Source organism: Agrilus planipennis, unplaced genomic scaffold (assembly GCF_000699045.2).
Source record: "Agrilus planipennis isolate EAB-ADULT unplaced genomic scaffold, Apla_2.0 scaffold2, whole genome shotgun sequence".
Classification (NCBI taxonomy): Eukaryota; Metazoa; Arthropoda; class Insecta; order Coleoptera; family Buprestidae; genus Agrilus; species Agrilus planipennis.
In genome coordinates, this window is record NW_020442464.1 from 1,400,270 (window position 1) to 1,412,723 (window position 12,454).

At 31.4% G+C, this 12,454-nt stretch overlaps 2 protein-coding genes across 2 annotated transcripts; both read right to left on the reverse strand.

Moving 5' to 3' along the window:
• Nucleotides 1-281: 281 nt before the first annotated feature.
• Nucleotides 282-2,214, reverse strand: LOC112906588 (DNA topoisomerase 3-beta-like). The gene is made up of 4 exons (XM_025980955.1): nt 2,063-2,214; nt 1,607-2,014; nt 1,025-1,373; nt 282-511 (listed from the first exon to the last, which is right to left on the reverse strand). The coding sequence occupies exons 1-4, from the start codon at nt 2,151-2,153 to the stop codon at nt 307-309; spliced, it is 1,053 nt and encodes a 350-aa protein (XP_025836740.1). The 5' UTR covers nt 2,154-2,214; the 3' UTR covers nt 282-306.
• A 4,274-nt stretch (nt 2,215-6,488) lies between these two features.
• On the reverse strand, nt 6,489-12,219 carry LOC108733030 (DNA topoisomerase 3-beta-1). Its single transcript, XM_018464432.2, has 11 exons — nt 12,068-12,219; nt 11,612-12,019; nt 11,030-11,378; nt 10,316-10,516; nt 9,618-9,718; nt 8,919-9,142; nt 8,342-8,614; nt 8,071-8,288; nt 7,772-7,996; nt 7,554-7,709; nt 6,489-6,815 (listed from the first exon to the last, which is right to left on the reverse strand). The coding sequence occupies exons 1-11, from the start codon at nt 12,156-12,158 to the stop codon at nt 6,497-6,499; spliced, it is 2,565 nt and encodes an 854-aa protein (XP_018319934.2). The 5' UTR covers nt 12,159-12,219; the 3' UTR covers nt 6,489-6,496.
• Between the last annotated feature and the right edge of the window lie 235 nt (nt 12,220-12,454).

Here is a 12,454-nt window from a genome sequence, read left to right on the forward strand (position 1 = left end):
TGTCGCCAGCATGCGATCACTTCTCCAAACTTCACTTATGAAAGAACTGTCCGTTGGCTTTTGTTTGGTACTTCGCCTGTCGTATTAGTTGCAGAGATACTTTGTATGTTCATTTTCGTTGTTGTTAATTATAAATGTTTATTACGTATTAAAATTAACATTGGTTAATGTGAACAAATCTATAATATGAACGACTTTGTTTTTTGGTTCACACTATTGAATGTCTAGGGAATTTATTAAATTTAAATAAAAAATCTTAAATTTTAAATAATCCGTAATAAAGGTAACGATCTCACAGAAAAATTATTACCGAAGGTCAAAATTTTCAGGATAACTGGTGGTTTCAGTCCTGGGGTAACTAATATAACCCTGAGTGTAAAGTTTTTCGGCGATGAACATTGCTTGTTGTGGACCCACACCCAATCCAGAACTAGCCACTCGCATTAATTCAACAGTATTCAACGCTAAGGGCCTTGGCTTTATCAATTTCTTTGATGTTACACTAACGACTCTACATAAAAAGTTTATATTATCAATTAAATTAACAATTTAAAATAACAGTATTTCAACAGATTGCAAACCATTCAATCAATTATTTGTGTGTAACATATTACTAATTCTACATTAAAATATCCTGTGGTTATAATATTTAACTTTTTCTTAACATTCATTATGATTGACTAAATCGTTTTTTTCAGTTTTTTTGATAATATGATACACCTATTGAGACAGGAACAATGATGATCATTGTTGAACAAGTAAATTAGATTATTACTGTTAATTAATGCTAGTTTTTGGAAAATGCAAAAGATCGACTTACAATAAGGTAACAAACATGTGGCATTCATTTTTATATAACAAAAAGTTAAATGAAATAAAATTTGAAAGAGTAATTTAAATCTTTTACAGTACAGAAAAGAAGTCCTCTAATCTCATTCAATTTGTTATTTCTTATTTATAACAATCCGTTTTGTATATCCACGCATTCAGAATTTAATAAAGACACCTATAAATTGTTTTCTACCTAGCATGCTTCTGGTCCTTAACAAGTTGCAAAAAAATGCCAGCAATTTCTTTATCAAAGCATCTTACTCTCTGCCAATCTAAAACAATTTCTTCTCCATCTTTAGTTTTGATTGACACTTGGAGAACCCAATAAATTTCAGGTTTAAATGTTTGAATTTCATCATGCCTTTGAACACAAAAACCTAAAGTTGGAGTTTGACAAGGCCCATAAGATATTAATGTAGAATCTAAATCTCCATATCTTCCCTGAAAATATTTTGTTTGAAACCTTGTAAAAGCACATCCAATTCTTAAATCTAGCTCCTGGCGAGCATCAACACTTTTGGCTTCATTCTCATTTGGAAAACCTATAAAACAAGTGCAATTTACTAACCCAATGAAAAATCTTTGCTCTTTAAATGTTAATGACAATAAATGTGTTCAGTTCACAGATGAAATAAAACTAAACTGTAAAGAACATTTTTTTTTTAACAGCTACAAATTACACACTAAATTTTGAAACTGCTAGGAATAGATACACCAAGGTACCTCTAGTTTTTCTTAATGTTAGATTTCAGTTTATGAATTTTACAAACTTTACCTAAATTTTCAAATGCTGCTTTAATATCCTTTTCAGTAATTGCAGAGAAATGGGCCCTATATGTGACTGCATTGCTATACACATTTCCATTAAATGATCCAGAAACGGCCTGCATTACTTCAAAACAAATATTTTCTCCTTCTTTATCACAATCTAGCCACAACACAAGAGTGTCACAACCTTTAGCTTCTTGGGCTAAAAACTGAGGCATTTTTAATTTAGGCATTGCTTCCTTCTTTTCAATGGGACATGAGAAAAGCTCAATGGGATCAACTTTATCCCAGTTATTGTATTTACTTATAAAATCAACTCCCATAACATGTCCACAAACACTGGTCATTTTAAAACGTGCTGGGGTACCTTTAAAAGTACTATTCCACTCATGTATTGAGCAAGCCCCGTTAAAACCTACAATAATTTTACTAGAAACTTGAATTTGAAAATTAACTGTTTTACCTTTTCTGCTTGAATTTTTTCCATTACTTAAAATATTCGCTAAAGACGCAGCTAACGAAGGCTTTTCAGCAACCATTAAAACGGTCTTCATTTTTAATTTAATTATTTATACAAGAAATACTTTAAACTTCTCTAGTCCGCATAACCTTAAATCTTAGTAATCAAATTATAATTGTCAAAAGTTATTAACGTCAATATTAAATTGAATGTTCGCCATCTACAAGTACTTGTAGCACTCACTAGTTCCTATCATTAGTAAACTGTCACTGATTGGAATTTTACAGAGAGTACCAGCAGATGGCCAGAAATACTCGTTTGGATCATAATATACCCTGAATAGTTTCAATAGAGGTCAGCAAAGTAAAGAATGAGACATGAATGAAACCGATCTATACAGGGTGGTGCATTTAAAACTTCCCACTTGGAATATTTTGTTGGAACAATATACTCTAATTTTTGTATGTTGAAATATTTAAAACAAGCAGTTTTATAAAAAAAGGTAAAATTTAATTTTTTAAATCTTTTCGGTTTATATCTGATTTTTTAGGAAATAAACTTACAGGAATAAATTTTTAAGTATCTACATTGTGTATGCATATTTTAAAACGCGAAAGTACATATGGTTATTCTCTAAAATTTTGTATCTTTATTTTATCAGTTCAAAATTCATGTATTGTTTTAAATGTATATTAGAATACGAGTAAGATTATACAGTGAGGACGCATACAGTGAGGACGCGTGAGTTGGAACAAATTCATTTAGAATTCAGGGGTTTCTTTTCTGGAAAAACGCTCGGACACGTCGATCTTTATTAATAGCTGCCGATTTCTTCATTGTAAATTCATGTATACAGGGTGTCCCAAAAATAAGCCACTATCACTGACTATTTTTTCAAATGGAAGCACCTATTATTTATGACATTTTTCAATTCTGTATCGAATTTTACCTTTGTGTCAATTTCTTAGACCAACTACAAAATTATATAACACCCACATTAACTGCGTTTTACCGAAATATACCAGCAGGTTCGTTATTGTTCCAACAACATAGAGCAACCTCACACTATTCGCAAATAGTACGAGATTACCTTAACAATATTTTCCCAAATAGATTGCTCGGAAGGAGAGGCGTTATAGAATAATCAGTTACGTTTCCATCAGATTTTTATCTGTGGGGTTATCTGAAATTTAAAGTCTACTTCAATAACTATGTTTCATGTACCATGTCCTATACCTAAGGTAGCAGTTATCGATAAATTTAAAAATGATGGGGAAGACGCGTATATTAGAACAAGCATATTTAAAGTTGAGCGATTTGTTTTTTAGAAATTTATTAAACAATATAACAAAAAAATATTTAAATAAATGTTTATTTGTCGAGTAACACTTGTGGCTGGATTTCTTGAATTTCAATTCTAATTGTATTCCACAATTTTTGTTATTGAAATAGACTTTAGATTTCAAATAACCCCATAGATAAAAATTTAATGGAGCCAGGTCTGGAGACTTAACTGACCATTTAATAACGTATCTCCATCCGATCCATCTATTTGGTAAAATATTATTAAGGCAATCTCATACTATTCGTGAATAGTTTGGGGATGCTCCATGCTGTTGGAACTATACCGAACCTGCTGGTATATTTGGGATCTCGGCATTTGGGTAAAGCGCAGTTAACCTGTGTATTATGTAATAAACAGTAGGTGTTTCCTTGATGGTATCTGTCGTTATCACTTAGTGAAACATGATTTGAGATTATAAATTAAAATTAAATCAAACAATTTGGAAATTTCACTTAAAACTTTATTAAAAACTCGATACGTATTTCGCCATATAAGGGCATCTTCAGAAATAACAAAAACTGTACTGATGATGCCCTTATAAGGCGAAATACGTATCGCGTTTTTAATAAAGTTTTAAGTGAAATTCCCAAATTGTCTATGTGTTTCCGTTTGAAGTAATAAATTCCGTGGTAGGGGCTTATTTTTCGGCCACCCTGAATACATGAATTTAGGATGAAGAAACCCGAGTCAAAAATAAAGATCGACGTGTCCGAGAATCTTTTTAAAAATCAAACTAAATCCCCTGAATTTTAAAAGAATTTGTTCCAATCCACGTGTATAAATATACAAACAAAGAAGTGGTCTCATTAGATGGTAGTGAATATACGCGTTTGTAACTGTAAAATAATCTTAATTTTAAATTGCCCAGTTCACTTAAACAAACCTTTTCAGCGTATTTGCCTGCAGATTATTTAAATCTGTATTTATCTTCTGTTTAATGTTCACATTACGGCCTGTTTACGTATATTTAATTTCGTTCATTCAAAACTCTAAAACTCCAAAAGAAAATAAAATTACTTCACGTGAGAACCATAAGTAGGTACTACACAATACAAAAGCTTTCTTTTTTTTTAATCTTATGAAACTCTCCTTTCATATTATATCCTCTCACAATCATTTCTTTTCATTCTCTTTTTCAAGATTTTTTTTTAAAAATATGTTCTCCTGCCTTCTGCACCTATCACCACCGTGTAATCGATCAAATTTTTGTTGCGTTGTGAATAAGTACTGATTGAATGAGAAATTAATAATCAAGCCTCTGAGAGACATAATTAAAAGAATTCTCCCTGTACGTAGGCCATTTGGTTAGTTTTGAGATTTAGCATCTGAACTTCAAATTTATTCAAAAGTAGACTAGTGTTGCCCAAAAATCTTGAGTGATTTGAGCGCGATGTGCAGATGCGTTATCGTAATGTAGCCGTCAAGCATCATCAAGTTTTTGAGAGACACAAGCAATTAAGTTACACAAATCTCCGTGTACCATTTTGCTGTAACAATTTTCTGTTCTTCAAGATATATACGGAGAAAACTAAATTTTTATGCCAAAGCAGAAATTACAATTTTCGATTGTAAATGAATTTGCCGTAGAAATAGTAGAATTTATTAGGTAACTTGTAATTATCTCAATTTTGAGATGTTTCTTTAAGAATTATTTCAAGTTTCTTAATTATTACAACTAAAATACCTAGTAAATTTATTTCTTTACAAATTCGGGTTCAAATTGTAATTTTTATTATTTTCGCTTACGAAGCAACGGGCTAGTGGAATAAATTGTAAATATCACTTTAATATTCAGGTAAATTTTCCTTTTTCATTTTCTCCGTGTATTTTCTTAATTATACCTCTTTTGCCAAAGAAAACTACGATCAATTTTTTTCACCAATCTGACGGTGGTTAATTAAGCTAGATCGCCATATACCTACTTATCGTGCCTTCCTATACCTAGGTTTTTATTACAATTTTATATAGGCAAATTTGCAACCTAATATCAGCAGCATTAATTAAGTTACGCCTTCCTTTAGCTGAACAATGTAATTTAGTTGCTGTTATGCGTTTGTCATATATCCCTGATGTATTTGGGACTCCTCCACTCGTATCAATTGTGAGCTTCTTTTTTTTTCAATTTATTTCACTGCCTCAACGTTTTCTTGAAATGATATAAATAATTGTGATAGACGTTGGAATTCTTTTTCAAATTAGTTTTATTGACCCCTATTTTCTTTATTCGACAAGAAAGCAATTTACATGTAACAGAAATATTTATTTAAATGTAATTTGAATTAGGCTTCATTGAATCCTGTGCGCGAACTTATTTATCCTTTTCTTATGTACGCATTCAATTTTTGGAAGATCATTCACGTATTTAGTCTCAGTAATCTCAATCAATTATAGTACTTTTACAATATATTACAAACTTTCATCGTTCGATAAACATCATCGCGGTAGTCCTGCATTACAACATTAGATTCTCATTACCGAATAGGCAAATGGGCAGGTCAGGGTCGAATTGGCACATGAATGTAGCAGGTAGATAAAACGGTGGGTGAACTGGCACCCGGGAGGGACGAATTATTACCCGCTGTCTTAATCGCGATAATTAATTAAAGTCAGTTACGATATTTATGGATGTATGTTAGAAGATAATAAGAGAATTATGTGTATTTCTTGTTGTATTACCAGAATAAGAAGCTTTATGATATGAATTTCCTTTCAAAAAAAGTAGAAACAGGATACGGTGGTAAAGAAATAAATAAATCAAAAGGTTGTCCTGGTTACCACAAAGCTGTATGTTTCACTTACTTTTAAGTGGTATTTTAAGGCGATAGTGGACCAGTCTCGCGTTGATAGGTAATGTCCACACGTGTCCGTAGTAAATAAGATTGGTGGTAACTAGGGTGAGTCTCTTTTTCCAACAAAGTTAAGTAATGGTGTACAAAGGTAGATTTGTGCTCCTGCAAAATCTAAGGATGTTTGGGAGGTATGTCAAAATGCTACGAGACAAATAAAAATTTGGAAGAACGTTCCTCATTCAATTCTCAAACTTCTATAACAATTACAAATCGATTCACTAAACCGTTAAAANTAAATGTATTTTAAACGAAATACGCAGCCAGTTGGGCCATTTTATCTTTTGGTGGTTTAGGCTTTCTTCTGGAACCTCCACCCCTGCCTCTGTTACTTCCTCTACTGTAACTGGGTCTGGGTTTACTTGCTACCGCCTTATGCTTTTCAACGAGATTTGCGAAATCTGGAGAGCAGAATACACAACCATTTTTCTCCGTATCTCCATTAGGAAGTTTAGATTTATCTTCTTTATATTCAACATTGACCAATTGAGCGCCGCAATCGCAAACTTCTTCCAGAACTGACACCTTATTGGCATCCTCAAAGCAGTTGATAATTACGTCACACCTGAAGAGACAATGCAATAAAGTATTGGAAAATAGGAAACGGTAAAAATTGGAACTGATTTTTTTTAAATATTGGAAAATTACACAGTTAAATGTGACAAGACTGACTTAGAAGAAAAAGGGGAAAAATGAAGAAGAGAAACAAATCTGGTAATCTTGGTCTTCAACAGTACGACGCATTTGCTATGCAGTTATGTCAAAAAATCATTACTTAAAACATAAACTAAACAATTTTAAAGGTGTTGTGTTGATACATACTTCGTTATAAGGGTCAATTTCTAAAATTACTTGGGTACTTATGTCCAGTAGATACATACATACATATATTGATACTGTGCACCAACTAATAGTGTAAACTACAGGGGAATCAATAAATTGATACATAAAATTTAATACAACAAATTAATTTTACTCGTTAACGAGGCCAGATGTTATACATCATTGGCGACTAGTATAAGACCCGCATTTTTGGGTATCATGTCAATGCTATTTGCGAAGGTCATATAAATAGTTTTATCTAAATTACTTTTTTTTTTTTTTGATATGGTAAAAGTTAATGAACAATTCTATATTATTATAAAACCAAATTAATTTAATTTAAACAGGATATTAGGAACCATAATTGAAATATTGTAGTGCAAGCACATAGTCAAAAAAACACTTCGTTAGTTTAGTTTCATAGTAAAATTCACAATACCTAGGTACAAAATATGAGGAGAAAATTACGATTACACTTTACCTGTTACAGCCCAATTTCCATTTTGGCGCAGCTGATTGGTCTAATACGAGAACTCCATATTCACACTCAACACATCCTGATAACCCATTAGTATTCAGACTGTATTGACATGTTGGATGAATACACGAATTGCAACCCATTCCTTTTCTCATTTCCCTAGATTGTGAATAAATTTTGCAACTGAAAGAAACAGCAGCATTGCAATACAAAAGAATTACCTGAATGGGGGATTATTGAAGCAGTAAGGACAGAAAATATAACTTTTCCCCTTAGTACCAGTTGAATAGACAAGAAGTTCGAAGTCGTCAAGAGGACACCTGAGTTCTTTATAAAGTTTAATGTTACCGTTTTGTGGCAAATTGTACGTTTCATCGCAATGTGGACAGTGCAATCGTTGAGGTTTTGCTTGAATAAATTTAAGGTATCTTCTGCATTTTCCGCATCTAAAGTTAAGAAAAAGTAACTTTGAAAACTGCAAATTTACGTTGAAATAAAAAACGGGAAAAAAATAAATCACCTTGAATGGGCTTTTCCGGAAGCACTGAGTGGCGAAAACGAAACTTCAAATAATTGATCCATTGCATCAATATTCCTTACAAAATATTGAAACTTTAATCTGAATATTTCGAGAGCATGCTTTAATACTGCATTGAAATTGGCTTTTCCATGTGCGATCAAATTGAGTTGTTTCTCGACAGCTGAACGCATTGTAGGTAGAACAAGCTCTTTATCGATCTAAAATAAATTTTAGACTGATGAAATTTCCAAATAATTTCTATAAATACTACTTTTTGATAACCGTGAACCAATACTATTCCTAGAGTAGTAGGTACTAATCTTCGTCCGGAAGCCACTGTAACGTAATTTCTTTGGCATATATTATTGATATGAACTGGTATCGAAGCATCTGTACCAATGGCGTGTTTTTCCATTAGCGTAATTACCTCTGCTTCAGTGAGGTAGTCTGGAGGTGAGGTTTGGCGTTCGACTAATCTCGCGTCAGTTAAAGGAACAAGTTCATTCTCAGAAAATTCTGGCAATATTTCGTTTTTGCCTAAAGCCTTTAAACATTTATGCACAATTACTTATTTTTTTTACTAGTACATAACTAGATTATTTCTATACTTTTGTAATTTAACTAAGAAAATAATTTTTTTGGTGATAAGAATTTAATTTTGTTGGATTAAAATTTAATTTTTAATTATTCAAATTTAACTTTCGTTAATAGCCTACAACAGTTCAATTTTATTTTTTTTATATATCGACGTTTCTTACATCGAGTTACTTTCGGCTATTAATTAAATTTGAATGCTTAAAAATAAGACTTATTAAATGAAATAAATAACACGCTAGTTTGATACATACTTGCCAAGGCATAATCGTGGTGTATCCTGGGTCGATTAAAGTTTTTCCATTTGCTGTAAATGTTTCCGCATTTATGTCGAAAACGGCCGTTTTACTCATGTAAGTGCAATCCCGAGCTACAGTGCCAATAAAGTGTCGTGTTATGTAGTCGTATAAACGCCAGGAATCACCGTCTAATTCGTTTTTTGAAGCTGCTTTCATTGGGGTTATTGGAGGGTGATCGCCTAAATAAAGTTCCCATGAAACATTTTTCACAACAAAAATGGTTTAAAATATATTTAGTTAAAAAAAGAGTACCTAATACATTTAAAGTTGTTGTTTTTGAGAAATTGCTACTATGCAAGTGATGATTCAAATGTTTATTAAAAACACTACAGTTGTACAAATCAAAACAAATTATTATATTTAAGTATATTAATCTTGAATTACATAATTTTAAACATTTTATTAAGTGGTATGAGCAACCTTATTTATTACAGGTCATAGTTATGTCAAAATTATTAAGCAATAAAAATAATATTCCTTTCTAGTGTTATACATTGCAATTTTTTAGTCACAACAACAGGAAGACCAACAATCTTTAAATAAATAATACACAAATTGTTGTCTTGTGAAAAATAGGTCATGGAAATGTAACACTTTATAATAAAATATATTTAATGAGTAAGTAAATGAAGAAAACGGATATACTAAACTTACCCGCGTCATGACCCTTTCTGGGAGGATTGATTCCTTCAGCCAAGATTTTCTTAACTTCATCTCCCCAATCGTTGCTATTTTTCTGCTGAATTAAAACAGCCCTAAAGAGAAACTTAATTAATAAGACACCTTGGTTGGTGTATATTTTTTTAAATACTAGGTTTTCTTCTGTAAAAAATAATAATATGTGTAGGTTTTTTAGTTAAATTAAAACTATTGGTATAATTTTTAATTCTGTTTTCAACCATAAAGTAATTTTAAATATATTTTCACTGATTAAAAAGTAAAGATCACAAAAAAACTAGCAAAAAAATTTAATAAAACCCCAATAAATTTCTCTTTAATAATGTGAACATCGCACAACGGAAGTATGCGAATTATTTATTTAAGACTTCCGCATATTGTAAACAAGCCAAACTTCACTTATGAAAGAACTGTCCGTTGGCTTTTGTTTGGTACTTCGCCTGTCGTATTAGTTGCAGAGATACTTTGTATGTTCATTTTCGTTGTTGTTAATTATAAATGTTTATTACGTATTAAAATTAACATTGGTTAATGTGAACAAATCTATAATATGAACGACTTTGTTTTTTGGTTCACACTATTGAATGTCTAGGGAATTTATTAAATTTAAATAAAAAATCTTAAATTTTAAATAATCCGTAATAAAGGTAACGATCTCACAGAAAAATTATTACCGAAGGTCAAAATTTTCAGGATAACTGGTGGTTTCAGTCCTGGGGTAACTAATATAACCCTGAGTGTAAAGTTTTTCGGCGATGAACATTGCTTGTTGTGGACCCACACCCAATCCAGAACTAGCCACTCGCATTAATTCAACAGTATTCAACGCTAAGGGCCTTGGCTTTATCAATTTCTTTGATGTTACACTAACGACTCTACATAAAAAGTTTATATTATCAATTAAATTAACAATTTAAAATAACAGTATTTCAACAGATTGCAAACCATTCAATCAATTATTTGTGTGTAACATATTACTAATTCTACATTAAAATATCCTGTGGTTATAATATTTAACTTTTTCTTAACATTCATTATGATTGACTAAATCGTTTTTTTCAGTTTTTTTGATAATATGATACACCTATTGAGACAGGAACAATGATGATCATTGTTGAACAAGTAAATTAGATTATTACTGTTAATTAATGCTAGTTTTTGGAAAATGCAAAAGATCGACTTGCAATAAGGTAACAAACATGTGGCATTCATTTTTATATAACAAAAAGTTAAATGAAATAAAATTTGAAAGAGTAATTTAAATCTTTTACAGTACAGAAAAGAAGTCCTCTAATCTCATTCAATTTGTTATTTCTTATTTATAACAATCCGTTTTGTATATCCACGCATTCAGAATTTAATAAAGACACCTATAAATTGTTTTCTACCTAGCATGCTTCTGGTCCTTAACAAGTTGCAAAAAAATGCCAGCAATTTCTTTATCAAAGCATCTTACTCTCTGCCAATCTAAAACAATTTCTTCTCCATCTTTAGTTTTGATTGACACTTGGAGAACCCAATAAATTTCAGGTTTAAATGTTTGAATTTCATCATGCCTTTGAACACAAAAACCTAAAGTTGGAGTTTGACAAGGCCCATAAGATATTAATGTAGAATCTAAATCTCCATATCTTCCCTGAAAATATTTTGTTTGAAACCTTGTAAAAGCACATCCAATTCTTAAATCTAGCTCCTGGCGAGCATCAACACTTTTGGCTTCATTCTCATTTGGAAAACCTATAAAACAAGTGCAATTTACTAACCCAATGAAAAATCTTTGCTCTTTAAATGTTAATGACAATAAATGTGTTCAGTTCACAGATGAAATAAAACTAAACTGTAAAGAACATTTTTTTTTTAACAGCTACAAATTACACACTAAATTTTGAAACTGCTAGGAATAGATACACCAAGGTACCTCTAGTTTTTCTTAATGTTAGATTTCAGTTTATGAATTTTACAAACTTTACCTAAATTTTCAAATGCTGCTTTAATATCCTTTTCAGTAATTGCAGAGAAATGGGCCCTATATGTGACTGCATTGCTATACACATTTCCATTAAATGATCCAGAAACGGCCTGCATTACTTCAAAACAAATATTTTCTCCTTCTTTATCACAATCTAGCCACAACACAAGAGTGTCACAACCTTTAGCTTCTTGGGCTAAAAACTGAGGCATTTTTAATTTAGGCATTGCTTCCTTCTTTTCAATGGGACATGAGAAAAGCTCAATGGGATCAACTTTATCCCAGTTATTGTATTTACTTATAAAATCAACTCCCATAACATGTCCACAAACACTGGTCATTTTAAAACGTGCTGGGGTACCTTTAAAAGTACTATTCCACTCATGTATTGAGCAAGCCCCGTTAAAACCTACAATAATTTTACTAGAAACTTGAATTTGAAAATTAACTGTTTTACCTTTTCTGCTTGAATTTTTTCCATTACTTAAAATATTCGCTAAAGACGCAGCTAACGAAGGCTTTTCAGCAACCATTAAAACGGTCTTCATTTTTAATTTAATTATTTATACAAGAAATACTTTAAACTTCTCTAGTCCGCATAACCTTAAATCTTAGTAATCAAATTATAATTGTCAAAAGTTATTAACGTCAATATTAAATTGAATGTTCGCCATCTACAAGTACTTGTAGCACTCACTAGTTCCTATCATTAGTAAACTGTCACTGATTGGAATTTTACAGAGAGTACCAGCAGATGGCCAGAAATACTCGTTTGGATCATAATATACCCTGAATAGTTTCAATAGAGGTCAGCAAAGTAAAGAATGAGACATGAATGAAACCG